This window comes from Corvus hawaiiensis, chromosome 33 (assembly GCF_020740725.1).
Source record: "Corvus hawaiiensis isolate bCorHaw1 chromosome 33, bCorHaw1.pri.cur, whole genome shotgun sequence".
Classification (NCBI taxonomy): Eukaryota; Metazoa; Chordata; class Aves; order Passeriformes; family Corvidae; genus Corvus; species Corvus hawaiiensis.
In genome coordinates this window covers 108,356-122,652 of record NC_063245.1, presented here as the reverse complement: position 1 = coordinate 122,652, position 14,297 = coordinate 108,356, and the positions used below count along the sequence as shown (strand labels likewise).

Sequence of the window (14,297 nt, the reverse complement as noted above, 5' to 3'; positions counted from 1 at the left end):
AGGCTCGGGAGGAGAAGCAAGACTTGCCAGAGGGAAATGTGAGGGGACAAAATGGCAGGAAACAGGAGAGGATAAATGGTGGGAAACGTGAGGGGAAAAGGGTGGGAAACATGAGGGGGGCAAAGGGTGGAAAATGTGAGGTAAAAAATGGGAAACATGAGGGGGGAAGTGGCAGGAAACGTGAGGGGGAAGTGGCAGGAAACGTGAGGTGGAAGTGGCAGGAAACGTGAGGGGGGAAGTGGCAGGAAACGTGAGGGGGAAATGGCAGGAAACGTGAGGTGGAAATGGCAGGAAATGTGAGGGGGGAAGCGACAGGAAACGTGAGGGGGAAATGGCAGGAAACGTGAGGGGGAAGTGGCAGGAAACATGAGGGGGGAAGTGGCGGGAAACGTGAGGTGGAAATGGCAGGAAACGTGAGGGGGAAGTGGCAGGAAACATGAGGGGGAAGTGGCAGGAAACATGAGGGGGAAGTGGCAGGAAACGTGAGGGGGAAGTGGCAGGAAACATGAGCAGTCCATGCTGAGGGGCCTCTGGCAAGGGCCTATCCACTAATGCAGCCCCTGTGGGGAATAAAGATGAGGCAGAAGCTGGGCCGTGGCTTCAGGGCTGGGCTTTGTTGAGGTCATGGAGATGTTGTGGAATGGCTCCCGTGCCTGGAGGAGCCACACGGGGTTTTTAGGTAGGCCAGGCTGGGAAGATGCAGAGGGGGATTTTCCCACTGTGTGACAGAGCAGCTGGAGTCCCTGGAGCTCCCTGGGGGTGGCTGAGGAGCCCAGGGAGCCTCTGCAGACACAGGATCAGCTCCACATTCACAGGACCTGGTCCTCGTGGGGGATTTCAACAGCTCCAGTATCTGCTGCAGGGACAGCCTGGCAGGATATCTCCTTCTTCCAGGACAGGGAGAGTCAGCATGTCTGACTTATTATTCAAGTCTGACATTAATAATATTATTTATATTATTGTCACCTATTTATATTATATTTATATTATTTATATTATAATATTATTTATATTAATGTCACCTATAATTTATAACAATAATAAAAGAGACATAAAATCATTATTGTAACAAATATCACTACTATTTTAATTTATTCCAGTATATTTATATATATTATTATATGGCTACATTATTGCATATTGTATTTTATTTATATTATATCCATATTGTCATATTACTAATATAATACAATAATACAATAATACAATAATACAATAATAATGATGATGTTAATAATAATAATAGTAGTAGTAGTAGTAGTAGTAGTAGTAGTAGTAGTAGTAGTAGAAGTAGTAGTAGTAAAAAAATATTTTGGAGTAAAGCCCGGAAATCCCTCGCTCAGGGGCAGGAAGGCAACAAGCAGCTCTCAGGACAGCCGGAGGAAATCAGTAGCCACGGAAAAACCCAGGTAATTTCTGTCTCTTTCGCTGCCCGGAAATGGGCTTGTGGAGAAAACTTTTGAGGACTTTGGGGATTAAATGAGCCCAAAAAGCTCCAATTCCACATTCCGGGCGGCCGCTCTCGCTCGGGCCCGCCCTGTCTGGGGCAGCCCCGCCCCGCCCCGCTCTGCTTCCTCCCTGCCCCGAGCCGGGCGGCTTTTTCACTTAAAATCCCCGAAAACTTCGGGTTTCTCCGTAAAATCATCAGGTTTTCCCCCAAAACCCAATGAATTCCACGTTGTGGCAACCTTTGGCAGGAGCCCGGATAGCTCAGTCGGTAGAGCATCAGACTTTTAATCTGAGGGTCCAGGGTTCAAGTCCCTGTTCGGGCGGGCCTTCCTCTCTTTTTCCCAGCCCAATCCCGGGGGTTTCTTTGCTCCCCCCGCCCCTCCTCCCCCCCCCCCCCCCCCCCCCCCCGGGGGCGCCCCGGGGTCTCTTTTTCCTGGCGGAGGGAGCGGCGCGGAGGGGTCTGGGACGGGCGCGGGGCGCAGCGCGAATCGGTCCCATGGTGTAATGGTGAGCACTCTGGACTCTGAATCCAGCGATCCGAGTTCGAATCTCGGTGGGACCTGCGCCTCCTTTTGCGGTCCCCCCTCCCCTGTCCTGCCGTGGACGGGAACGGGGGGTCCCTGCTTGTCATGGGGACCGCAGGGGACACTCGCGTGAGGGCTCTGTGCCCCGGGTCTGCCTATACAGGGGTGGGACATCCCCGCTTCTCCCCTCTTTGGGGACCGTGTGAGACACCCCACCGGGGACTTCCTGTGACCTCCGACAGATGACACCTCACTGGCGAGCTCGTGACATCCCCTCGCCGCGGTGGCACTTTTGACCGCGGTAACCCCAAACACGCATGATCTCAGAATTGCGAAACGGCCACGAGCAAAGGACGGTACCCCGGCAACTGCGAAAAAAATCCTCGGGATGGTTTGGCAGCAAATCGGAGGCGAAGGTGAGGCCGTGCCCAACCTGCTTTTTCTTGGGAAAGGAACGGGAAGATTAATGATCCAGTGATTATGCCCAGGCTGGGCGTTCCGGCATTCCTCAGCTTTTCCGTCGGCAGGGAGGGAAAAGTCCTGTTTGTGTGGCAGGGAAGTGGCAAAAGGCTCCGGTGTGAGGCTGGTCCCACTCGGAGAGGCGTGACGATTCTCCATGGAAACGGGAGAGGAAGGGTTGGAGTGGGGTTTCCACGTGGGAGAGCCAATAAAGTAAAAGGGGGCTGAATTCCTGGTTTTTATAAAGGAAGGAGAAATGCTAGGGATGTTCAGGGTCAGCTGGAGAAATCTGGGGTCAGCTGGGGAATTTGGGGTCCAATGGAGACGGGAGGGGGGGGCCCACCTGCCCCTCAGGTGTGCCTGGAGCTCCTCCTGGTGCTGACGGAGCTGGGGCTGCTCCCAGAGCCCCCAGTCCACAGCCCAGAGCTGCGGGGGGGTGGGAGGAGGGAGAGAGGGCTAGAGGGGGATGGACAAGGTTGTCTGGGTGTCAGTGGAAGGATGGGCACACAGCTATGTCCCACCTGGACACAGGGACACACAGACACGGGGACACACAGACAGGCGGAGCCCAGTCTGTAGCTGGATGGCAACTGTCCAGTCCTGCTGAGCAGCCAGAAGGATACGAATGGCCAGGCTGGATGGCCGGACAGAGGGACAGCTGGGGTGGCAGGGGCCAGAGAGCCACCCTCAAGTCGGAGACGCTGGGTGCAGAGCCACGCCCCGGGGTTGGGAAGGGAAAACGAAAAAAAAGAAGGAAGGAAAGTAAATAAACACCGAAGCACCAAAGAGCAACGAACTCCGGACCCCGGCAACGCCGCAATCTCGGCACGGCCGGGGCAAAGGTTGGCCGGGCGGGACCTTGGCCACCGGCACCGCGGGTGCCACCGGCGCCCCGTGGCTATGGCGGTGCTGGCGACCCTCGCGGCGGCCCTGGCCGGGCTGCTCCTGCTGCTGGTGCTGGTGCCGGCAGCCACAGCCCAGCTGGTGCCCTTCCTCTGGGACGACCTGGTGGCCTTCGGCACCATGGTGAGGTCAGCGCTGCGCTGCCGCCGCCGCCTGTCCCGCCGTCCCGCCGTCACCCTGCTCGACGTGTTCCAGCTGCACGCCCGGCGCCGGCCCCACCAGCCCCTGCTGCGCTTCCAGGATGAGATTTACACCTACGAGGACATGGACCGGCGCAGCAACCGCGCGGCCTGGGCCCTGTCCCGGCACCTAGGGCTGGAGAGCGGCCGCACGGTCGCCGTGTTCCTGCCCAACGAGCCCACCTACGTGTGGACATGGCTGGCGCTGGCCAAGCTGGGCTGTCCCATGGCCTGTCTCAACTGCAACGTGCGGGGCCGGGCGCTGCGGCACGCGCTGGAGGCCGCCCAGGCCACCCTGGTCCTCGCCAGCCCTGGTGAGAGAGGGACAAGGGGGCTTCCGGGGGGCTTTGGGAACATGGCAGGGTTGTGGTAACCAAGGTCACTGTCGTCCTCAGCAGCCCCAGTGAGAGGGGACTGGGGAAACCTGCCCTGGACAGGGTGGTCAGGGGGCTGTGGGGACGTAGGAGGTGCAAGCCACCGAGGCCACCCTTGTCCTTGCCAGCCCTGGTGACAGGGAATGGATGGGGTGGTTGGTCGGGGGGGGCGTGGGGACAGGGGTGTTTAGGGGGTGCAGCCACCAAGGCCACCACCATCCTTGCCAGTCCCGGTGAGTGCACCTGTGGTGGGGGGTTTGCACGTGTGCGTGTCTGTGGGCCTGGACATGGGTGTGCACGTGTCAGTCCCTGGGGGCACCCATGGGACTGGGGCTCCCTTAGGGGTGATCAGGGACCCCATTTAGGATGACTGTGGGGGCCTGACTGGTTGGGATCCCCCTTTCAGGGTGCTCAGGGCACTCCTTGGGCAGTTTTAGGGGATCTGGGGGATCAGGGAACCCTGTTTGGGGTGCTCAGAGTGCCTCTCAGGGTGTGTGGGGTGTCTGGGGGGATCACAGGACCCCCTTTTGGGGTGCTCAGTGTGATCTTCAAGGTGTGAGGGGTGTTTGGGCAATCAGGGTCCCACATTTGGGGTCCTCAGGGTGCCCCTCGGGGAAGTTTGGGGTACTTGGGGGATCAGGGAGCCCTTTCAGGGTGCTTTGAGTGCCTGCCTGGGATCTTGGGGCTCCTGCATGGAACAGCTGGGTTCCTGGGATCCTGGATCTTTGGGGTGCCCACACGATCAAGGTTTGTATTTGGGATGTGTCTGGTGCCCGTTTGGGATGTCTGGGGTGCCCACCTGACCAGGTGCCCATTTGGGGTACCTTGGGGTGTCCACCTGGGGCCCTTGGCCCCCCATCCATGATTCCCAGAATGCCCACCCAACTGACATCCCTATTTGGGATACACTGGGTGCCCATTCAGGATACCCGGGGTGCCCACCTGGGAGCCTCAGCCCACCTATCCATGACTCCGAGGGTGCCCAGCTGACCAGGTGCCCATTTAGGGCTCCCTTAGGCGCCCCCCCAACCCTTTGTGTCCCCTCCAGACTCTCATCCCTGTGGGACCTTCCCCATGTCCAACTGTCCCCGCAGAGCTCCGGGAGGCCGTGGAGGAGGTGCTGCCAGACCTGGAGCGTGACGGCGTCCGCGTGTTCTACCTGAGCTCGGCGTCACCCACGCCAGGGGTCGAGGCGCTGCTCCCCACCATCGAGGCGGCCCCCGATGAGCCTCTGCCCGCCCGGCACCGCGCCAGTGTCACCGCCAACTCCAAGGCCATGTACATCTACACCTCCGGCACCACCGGTGAGCTGGGGAATCTCCCAGGCTCTGCACTGGGAGGAGCCAGGAGGAGCTTGCATGGGGGGGTGAGGATGGGCAGCTTGGAGGGGTCTTGGGGGGTCTTCCTCCAACCCTGACCATTGCGGATCCACCTGGACCAGGTGTGTCCTGTGTCCATGGGAGGGTCACTCACCATGTGCCTGGATTTGTCCTCCTCGGGGTGGGGTGGGACCTCCCTCATCAACCCTCAACCCAAACCAGACCCAGCTCCTGACCATCGTGGGTCCACCTGGGCCAGGTGTGTCCTGTGTCCATGGGAGGGTTGGGCATCACTCACTGGATGACGACCTGGACGAGGTTCCTCGTGGCTCCTCCCAACAAGGGACAAAGATCCCCAACCGCAGGGAGTGGCTTTGCCCTCCCACTCTCCACCCCAGGACCCCCCATCCCACCGAGCACCGTTTCCCACCCTCCGTTCTCCCCCTCAGGGCTGCCCAAGGCCGCGGTGATCACGGAGCTGAAGATGATGATGGTGGCCAGCCTGGGCTGGATGTGTGGCCTGCGGCCTGACGATGTCGTCTACACGACGCTGCCGCTCTACCACTCGGCTGGGCTGCTCGTCGGGGTTGGGGGGTGCCTCGAGGTCGGTACGTACCCCCCGCCCCACACGGACAGGGCGCAGGCAAGGGCCGGGAGGGATGGATGGGGAGGGATGGAGGGATGGATGGATGGATGGAAGGATGGAAGGACAGCTGGGTGGAAGGACAGCTGTTTTACAGAGATGGATGGATGGATGGATGGATGGATGGATGGATGGATGGATGGATGGATGGATGGACGGATGGACGGATGGACGGATGGACGGATGGATGGATGGATGGATGCAGAGATGGATGGATGGATGGATGGAAGGACAGCTGTTTTACAGAGATAGAAGGATGGAGGGATGGATGGATGGATGGACGGATGGATGGATGGATGGATGGATGGAGGGATGGATGGATGGATGGACGGACGGATGGAGGGATGGATGGACGGATGGAGGGATGGATGGATGGATGGATGGATGGATGGATGGATGGATGGATGGATGGGAGACAACGGCAAAAGAGAAGAAGGGTGGGGTCACCGTCCCTGTGCCATGTCCCCCAGGAGCCACCTGCGTCCTGCGGGCCAAGTTCTCGGCATCCCAGTTCTGGGCCGACTGCCGGCGCTACAACGTCTCTGTCATCCAGTACGTGGGCGAGCTCATGCGCTACCTGTGCAATACGCCCAAGGTGAGGCCCTGCCTGCCCCAAAACCACCCCGGGGGGTCAGCAGTGCTCTGGTCACACCCTGAGGTGGCCCCTCTCGTGTGTCACCCCTCAGCGCGCCAATGACCGGGAGCACGGTGTGCGCATGGCTCTGGGTAATGGCATGAGGGCGGAGGTGTGGAAGGAGTTCCTGCGGCGCTTTGGGCCCGTGGCCGTCTGGGAGTTCTATGGGGCCACCGAGGGCAACGCCGGTTTCATCAACTACACTGGGAAGGTCGGGGCCGTGGGCAGGGCCAACACATTCATCAAGGTGAGAATGTGCTCCTCGGGATGAGACACCAGGGATGATGCTGGTGACGAGGGGAGCAAACACCGAGTGCCTTCTGGGGCCCAACGCGGCACCTCAAGTTGGGTTTCAGCCAAGGGAAGTGGTCTTGGATGCACCTCTTGGTGGTGGAGCAAACTGTGACATCCCCGAGGGAAGTCAACACCATCCATCAGATTGGGCTGACACAAAAGCAGAGTCCCCAGAACCCCCTTTTCACACCCAAAACGAGTCCACTCCACCTGGGTGGCCAACACTGACTCAACAGTGTTAACTTGGAGCCTGGTTTTGGGGTGTCCATGGGGACCTGGACATCTCAGTGCCCCTTTGGTGCCACATCTCAGTCCTCACCCAGCTGTTAAGCAAAAGCTGCAAAAACCAGGTATTTTCCCCCCTTTTTCCCCACCATGTTGTCCCACAGCTCCTGGATTTGGAAGATGTCACCATGAGTTCATTCAGTGTTTGAATTGATCCGACTAAACCTTATTTAAATAGATTTAAATAAGATTTAATTTTAATGATTTCAACTAAAAGATTTAAAATTAAGGACAATTAAAAACAAATGGTTTTTAATCCCCACCCAGGTGTGTTCCCGTGGGTTGGAACAGACCCCAGCTGGCACTGGAAGGAAGTTCTCCTCCCTGTTTTTAATCCCAGGTTTCTCCCTCCCCTCCAGCTCTTCGCTCCCTTCGAGCTGATCAGGTACAACGTGGAGGAGGACGAGCCCGTGCGCGATGAGCGAGGTCTCTGCATCCCTGTCAAAGCCGGTAAGGGATGAACCTCGCCAGGGCCTTATCAGAGGGGTAGACAGGGTTGAGATGCACCAAAACCACCTGTCAGTCCTGATCACCACCATCCTGGGGACTGGAAGCCACCAGAAACCCCTGGAAGAAGCCAAGGCAGGGGTTGAGCAGCCTCCAACCCTCCTCTGCCTCCCCGAAGGTGAGACGGGGCTGCTGGTGGTCAAAATCACCAAGAACACCCCGTTCCATGGCTACGCTGGCGACTCCCAGAAGACAGAGAACAAGATCCTGAGGGACGTCTTGGCCAAAGGCGATGTCTTCTTCAACAGCGGCGACCTCCTCATGATGGACCACGAGAAGTTCATCTACTTCCAGGACCGCGTCGGGGATACTTTCCGGTAACTCTGACACTCCTCCGTGTGTCTGAGTGGCTGGTGCCAGCCCGAATCCCCCCTCACAGCTCCGTCCCTTCTCCTCCCCAGTTGGAAAGGGGAGAACGTGGCCACAACAGAGGTGGAGGCCACGCTGGCCTTGGTGAGCTTCATCCAGGAGGTCAACGTCTACGGTGTGGCTGTGCCAGGTGAGTCCCACCAAAATAAGGACCTGGGGGTGTTTGAGGTGGGTGACGTGTCCCCAGGTGGTCTGAGCGGCCACCAGGAAGGTTAAAAAGGGACTTTTAACATCCAGAGTTGTTTTGAGCACAAAACATCCCCCACGACAGCCCAAGGATCCCCAAAAAAAGTTAAAATGTGACTTGGTTGCCCAAAGCAAGTGTCAGCTGCTGAGGTGGGTCCACGTGTCCACAAAGGAGGCAAAAATAGGAAGCATTCACCCAAAATGAGCACCCAGCATCATCCACCACCATCCCAGTGGCCTCTACAGTGCCAAAATTGGGACAGACCCACCCAAAACAAGTTTGGCCACACAACAGCCTCCCCAAGAGCCACGGGGGCCTCAAGAAGACTCCAAGGAGATGTGGTTGCCCCAAGTGACCCCAGGCGATGTTTGCAGGGTGTGAGGGACGCTGTGGCATGGCCGCCGTGCGCCTCAAGGATGGGGCCACCTTCGATGGTGACAAACTCTACACCTTCACGCGGGACACGCTGCCCGCCTACGCCGCCCCCCAATTCATCCGGATCCAGGTCAGTGGGACCCACCCACCCTGGGGGGCTCCAGGGGTCTTTGGGGTGCTGGGGTTGGCCCTCGGATGAGGGTGATCCAGCACGGTAGCGCCCAGTCACGGCAGGGTAAAATCATGGAATGGTTTGGGTTGGAGTGGGCCGTAGAGCTCACCCAGTTGCAATCACGGCATTGGTGTCCCCCCGGTTTCCCATGATGGCGCCGGTCACCCCGTGCCAGTAACGGCGCTGGGGCTCCCCTGGTGACAGTGGGGGCGAGTCACCCTGTTGTTGGTGGCACCATCCATCCATTCCTGGTGACGGTCACTCGCTATCAACACCGGGGTCACCCTGTGCCAATGATGGCATCATTCCACTCTCCCGATGACAGTGTCGAGGTCCCCCCTTTCCCATGACAGTGGTGGCCACCCTGTGCCAACGGAGGCCACTCCATGCCAAAGACACCCATGCATCCCCCAGTTCTGATGACACCACCTGCAATTCCGCGCTAGCAATGCCAAGGTCGCCGCTTCCCACAGTGGCACCTGGGCATGGCCTCGAGGTCCCCCAGTCCCAAAATCCCTGTCCCCAGGACGCTCTGGAGATCACGGGGACATTCAAGCAGTGCAAGAGCAACCTGGTCAAGGAAGGCTTTGACCCCAGTGTCATCCGGGACCGCCTGTTCTTCCGCGACAACGCCCGGAAATCCTACGTGCCGCTGACCCCCGACACCTTCGCCGCCATCCGGGACATGAAGCTCAGTCTGTAGCGGCTCTTCTGGGGGCTCCACAGTGGCCCCAGGGCACTGACAGCCTCGGGGTAATTAGCAAAGGCTAATTTGGGGCTAATCAAGCACTTTGGGTTTCCTTCAGGGAGGTTTTAACCAGGTCGGAGCGTGAGGAGGGCAATGGGTTGCTGTTATCCCGCCCCAGCGCCTCCATGCTGTGGAAATTAAACCCTTAATTCCCATTCTTTGGGTGCCGGGCCATTTTTGGGGATTGGACTCCCTCATTTTCCCTTCTGGAAGGGGCAGATGATGCCCCAAATCCCTGGTGTGGGGATAAAGATGTCTGTCCTTGTTTGATCTGGAGTCCCCACAACCTTGTCCTACTCCTGCCCTGGGCTCTGATCTGGAACAAATCCCATTTATTCCTCCCCAAACCGACCCAGGGAGCGGCTGGGATCCCCCACATCTCACACCCCCACGACAGCATCGGCTTCTCCTGCCCTTCCCAGCTCCCACCGGGGCTTCACCGACACCGACGGAGCCGATTTGTGCCGGATACGTGACAGGGACACCGTCCCAGCTGCCCGCCCTACACACGAGCCACCTCCTCGATTTATGAAATCACTGAATGGTTTGGGTTGGAAGGACCTTAGAGCCCATCCAGTCCCACCCCCTGCCACCTTCCACTATTCCAGGTTGCTCCAAGCTCCGTCCAGCTGGGCCTTGGACACTTCCAGGGATGAGGCAGCCACAGCTTCCCTGGGAATTCCATCCCAGCTCCTCACCAACCTCACAGGGAAGAATTTCTTCCCAATATCCCACCTAAATCTCCCCACTTCCAGGGTGACGCCACTTTTCCTTATCCCGTCCCTCCTTGTCTAAAGTCCGGGCACGACCCGGAATTCTATTCCAGCCCCTCACTGGAGAATTTCTCCCTAAAACTTCTAGAAATTCCACGAATTCCCAGAGATTCCCACAAGTTCCTCATAGAAAAGGCGAAATCTTTATTTACAAACCTTCCTGCCGTGGCCAAGCCTCGGAGAACCAGGAATTCCTCAGTGCCCTCCGTCTCCGAGCAGCTCCACCTCCACCGGCCCCGGGGGATCCTTGGGGCTCCGCCGCGGCTCCGGGACGCCCCTTCTCTCCCTCTGGAGCTCGGCCAGGCGCAGCCGGAGCCGCTGCTCCCGCCGTTTTCCCGCCTGCAGCTGCCGCTGGGCCTTGTCCAGGGCGTCGAGCGCGGCCTCGGCGCGGCGCTTCCAGAGCAGGGCGCTTCCCACCTGGTAGCTGTGCTCGCTCTGGATGTAGGATCCGGCGCGGGGCGGCAGCCGCAGCATGAACAGCGACGGGGACGGGGGTCCCGGGGGTCCCGCGGGGGCTGCGGGGGCTGGGGGGGCTCCCTCGGGCAGAGCCGGAGTGGTCGTGGCTTCCTCGTCGCCCGTGGCCACCAAAAGGGTCTCTGGGATGGCGCCCGAGGGGCCGGGAAGCGCCGGGACACCGCCGTGGTCACCGGCCGGGGGGGGGCCGGGGTCTTTGGTGTCCCGCGGGAAGCAGGAGACGTTGGAGGGGAACGGGGGGGCCGGCGGGGATGGGAGGGGGTCCCGTCTGTGGGGAGAGGAAAGAGGGGAGAGCTGTCATCCTGCAGTGCCCCCCAACATGCCTCCAGAGCATCAGAAGGTACCGGAGAGCCCCGAGGGGTGGGAGAGGCCAGGAGGGAATGGGGGGTCCTGGGGGTGGCAAATGTGGGGGGCAACAGGGAATCCAGAGGGGATGTGGGTGTCCCAGAGTTGGGAGAGGTCGGGGGAAAACGGGGGTCTGACAGGGATGCTGGGGGGGAACAGGGAATCCAGAAGGGATGGGTGGGGAGGTTCCCACCTATTCCAAGAAAAAGCAGGGAAGCTCTCTTATCCTGCAGAGCCCCCCAAAGCTCCCCCCAGAGCAGCCAGAGGTGCAGGAAAGTCCCCAGGGTGGGAGAGGTCGGGGGGGAATTGGGTGTCCTGGGGAGTGGGAGAGGTTGGGGAGGAAAGGGGTCCAGCAGGGATGGGGGGGGTCCCATCCACATGGAGAATAAATTGGGGAGCCCCATTACCCTGTGAGGCCCCCAAAAGCCCCCAGGACCACCCAGAGGTCAAGGAGAGTCCTGGGGGTGGGAAAGGTCAGGGGACAATGGGGGGTCCGGTGGGGAACAGGGGGTCCCAGGGGTGGGAGAGGTCTGGGGGTCCCGCAGGGTCCAGCGGGGAAGAGCGAAGGGTTCTGCCGGTGCTGGGAATAAACCAGGGAGCCCCGTTCTCCCCTGAACCCCCCAAAGCCCCCCAGGACTCACTTCCACTTCCGGGCGTTCCGGAGGGGCTTCGGGGGGTCGCTGTCGGCCGGGGGGGGCTTCGGCCTGGGGGTCCGGGGGGGCCGCGAGGGGCCCACGGCGAAGACGGTGGGAACAGCCCCTTCCTTGAGGCGGTGGTAGCCACTGGGGGGGGGAAAACGGGGTTCAGGGGGGACCCCAAAACCTGGGGGTGATCCCCAGGAGGTCCTTTAAGTCAAGAGTCTTCAGGGTGAAGCCTCCCAATGTCCTGGGAGCCCCCCAAGCTCCAGGGAAGATCTTGGGGCACCTAAAAATCCCTGAGGGGATTCCTGAAATACCTGGGGGGTCTGTGGCCTGCAAGGGGAAATGGGGAGGGGGCTCTGGGGGGGGGTCCCTCAGGGTGCTCCGGCACCCCCAGGGCCCTGGGGTGTCCCCAACCCCTCACGAGGCACCTCTGGGGTCAGAGGAGGGTCCCTGGGTTGTCCCCAATACTTCACAGGGGGGTCTTTGGGACACCCTGAGGTGTCCCCAGTTCCCTGGCGTGTCTGCGACACATCACAGGGGCTCCCCTGGGGTGTCACCAACTCCTTGCTGGGGGTCCCTGAGGTGTCCCCATCCCTTGCTGGGAGTCCCTGGGTGGCCCCAAACACCTTGGGGCATGTGCTTGGGGTGCCCCCAAACTCCAGGGAAGGTTCAAGGGTCTGGGGAGGGGGGGGGGGGGGGGGATGAGCCCCAAAACCCTTCACAGGAGAAGGTCGGGGTGATCCATAGCCCCTGGAGCCTCACCCGGAGCCTGGATCTCACCTGGAGCCCCACCTGCAGCCCCCTGGCCTCACCTGTAGCCCACTACCTCGAAGCAGGAGCTCTCAAAGTGCTGGGAGCAGAAGTAGATGTATTTGGAGGTGGGGTCCCAGCGGCCCTCACCCGAGGGGTCCCGGCGCCGGCTGTTCTCCAGCCACTGCACCCGGCGGGGATCGTCCTTCCGGGGCAGCCTGGGGGACACAGGGACATGGGAGGGACAGAGGGACACAGGGGGACAACGGGACACAGGAGTGGGAGGGGACATGGGGAGAAAGAGAGAGATATGGGGGGAAGTGGGACGTGGGGCACACAGGTCATGAGGGGACACGAGAAGATGGGGACATGGGGGGACACAGGTCATACAGAGGGGACACGGGGGGCACCCAGGTCACAGGGGAGGACGTGGGTTATGGGAGGGACAAGGGGTATGGAGGGACAACAGGGGGACAGAGGTCACAGGGGGTCATGGCAGGCATGGGGGGACGCAGGGAAGACACAGGATGGGGGAACACAGGTCACACAGGTGACACAGGTCACACAAGTGACACAGGTGAGCTGCGAGGCTGCAGTTCCCCCCGCACACCTGACCCCATTTCTGCAGAGCTGAATGACACCTTCCTCCCCCCACTCACCTGGAAATGGAACAGTCCAGGCAGGTCCTGTTAAAGGGCACAGGGCTGAGCCATCCCACAAATGGGGGGGGGAATAGACACACCTGGGACAGCCCATTGCTAAGGGAGGGGGACACGCCTGGGACAGCCCGTTCTAAGGTGGGGGTGACAGCTGGGACAGCCCATTGCTAAAAAACGGGGGGAGAGCGGGAACTCGCACACCTGGGAGAGCCCATTGTTGAAGGGGGAACACACACCTGGAACAGTCCATTGCTAAGGGGGGATGCACACCTGTGACAGCTGGGACAGCCCATTGCTAAGGGAGGGGACGCGCACCCCTGTGACAGCCCAGTGCTAAGCGGGGGGTGACAGGAGGGACAGCCCATTGCTCGGGGGGGGTGACAGCTGGGACAGCCCATTGCTCGGGGGGGGTGGTGTCCCTGCCCCGGGGGTCTCGGGGGGCACCCACCGGTGGAAGGAGATGCCTCGGCCGCGGGTGTCGCGGGTGTCCCGGGTGCAGCAGCCGGCGGCGGAGCAGTGACGGGGCATCTGGGGGAAGGGAGGGTGTCACAGGGCCGAGACGCCCCCTCCCCAAAATTCCACGCTTCCTCCGCGCCACCCAACCAGCCCAGACACCCTGCAAACCCCCGTGGCGTCAGCCCCAAAATCCGCCCGGGGCCCCCGCCCTTGGTCGGATCTCACTCGCCGTGCCCCCCCCCCCTCCCCCCACCGTTCTCCGAGGCCGGACCCCCCTCCAACAGCCGGACCCCTCCCCACCACGGCCGGACCCCCCCCCGCCGTGTCGTCGTCCCCCTCCCACGGGAGGACACCATCCCCGTGTGTGTCCCCCCATTTCCCCCCACCCGGGGCCTGTCTCCCCTCTCTCCCACCACCGCCCCTCCCGGGACCTGACATCTCCCCCCAATAGTCGGAACCCCCTCCCCGTGTTCTCTCCCGATCCCAGGCCGCCCCTTTTCCCACCTTTTCCCCATTTTTCCCCCTTTTCCAACCCCCGCCCCGTTCCGGCCCCACCTCGTCGCTCCCATCCCGCCGCCGCCGCGGCCTCCCCTGAACTCTCGCGAGACTCTGCAACTCCGCGAGAACAACCCCCGCACACGCACCCCACACCCGCCCGCCCCGCCCCTTCTCCTCATTGGCTGCCACTCCGATGTGGGCGGGGAGCCACGCCCCCGAGCCGCGCCTCATTTGCATCCCGCGCTGCTATTGGCCGACGGGGTCGCGCCCTCACCTCATT

At 60.9% G+C, this 14,297-nt stretch overlaps 2 protein-coding genes and 2 non-coding genes across 6 annotated transcripts; 3 read left to right on the top strand and 1 right to left on the bottom strand.

The window, feature by feature from the left end:
* The first annotated feature begins 1,699 nt into the window (after window positions 1-1,699).
* Window positions 1,700-1,772, top strand: TRNAK-UUU. Its single transcript has one exon. It is a non-coding gene; the product is annotated as a tRNA-Lys (tRNA).
* Window positions 1,773-1,939: 167 nt separating this feature from the next.
* TRNAQ-CUG lies at window positions 1,940-2,011 on the top strand. The gene has a single exon. It is a non-coding gene; the product is annotated as a tRNA-Gln (tRNA).
* Window positions 2,012-3,240: 1,229 nt separating this feature from the next.
* LOC125318969 (very long-chain acyl-CoA synthetase-like) lies at window positions 3,241-9,576 on the top strand. The gene is made up of 10 exons (XM_048289937.1): window positions 3,241-3,828; window positions 4,983-5,192; window positions 5,657-5,815; window positions 6,321-6,445; window positions 6,537-6,731; window positions 7,423-7,513; window positions 7,689-7,887; window positions 7,972-8,069; window positions 8,501-8,631; window positions 9,200-9,576. Exons 1-10 carry the CDS (start codon window positions 3,333-3,335, stop codon window positions 9,374-9,376), a joined length of 1,881 nt encoding a protein of 626 aa, XP_048145894.1. The 5' UTR covers window positions 3,241-3,332; the 3' UTR covers window positions 9,377-9,576.
* On the bottom strand, window positions 8,007-14,153 carry LOC125318971 (THAP domain-containing protein 7-like). 3 transcript variants are annotated; one of them, XM_048289940.1, is made up of 6 exons: window positions 14,075-14,153; window positions 13,512-13,591; window positions 12,467-12,622; window positions 11,655-11,795; window positions 10,351-10,936; window positions 8,007-8,092 (listed from the first exon to the last, which is right to left on the bottom strand). In XM_048289940.1, exons 2-5 carry the CDS (start codon window positions 13,589-13,591, stop codon window positions 10,390-10,392), a joined length of 924 nt encoding a protein of 307 aa, XP_048145897.1. In that variant the 5' UTR covers window positions 14,075-14,153; the 3' UTR covers window positions 8,007-8,092; window positions 10,351-10,389. The 3 variants fall into 3 exon arrangements, with proteins under 3 accessions (XP_048145897.1, XP_048145898.1, XP_048145896.1); XM_048289941.1 differs by having other exon boundaries at window positions 8,046-8,131; XM_048289939.1 differs by lacking the exon at window positions 8,007-8,092 and having other exon boundaries at window positions 10,315-10,936.
* Between the last annotated feature and the right edge of the window lie 144 nt (window positions 14,154-14,297).

Excerpts from the sequence above, each read along its gene's own strand:
- LOC125318969 (XM_048289937.1), top strand. The coding sequence starts at position 3,333 with ATGGCGGTGCTGGCGACCCTCGCGGCGGCCCTGGCCGGGCTGCTCCTG. Across the intron at positions 5,193-5,656 it reads CTACACCTCCGGCACCACCG|GGCTGCCCAAGGCCGCGGTG; the intron begins GTGAGCTGGGGA and ends TCTCCCCCTCAG. Across the intron at positions 6,446-6,536 it reads ACCTGTGCAATACGCCCAAG|CGCGCCAATGACCGGGAGCA; the intron begins GTGAGGCCCTGC and ends GTCACCCCTCAG.
- LOC125318971 (XM_048289940.1), bottom strand. The coding sequence starts at position 13,591 with ATGCCCCGTCACTGCTCCGCCGCCGGCTGCTGCACCCGGGACACCCGC. Across the intron at positions 12,623-13,511 it reads CGAGGCATCTCCTTCCACCG|GCTGCCCCGGAAGGACGATC; the intron begins GTGGGTGCCCCC and ends TGTGTCCCCCAG. Across the intron at positions 10,937-11,654 it reads CGGAACGCCCGGAAGTGGAA|ACGGGACCCCCTCCCATCCC; the intron begins GTGAGTCCTGGG and ends CTCTCCCCACAG.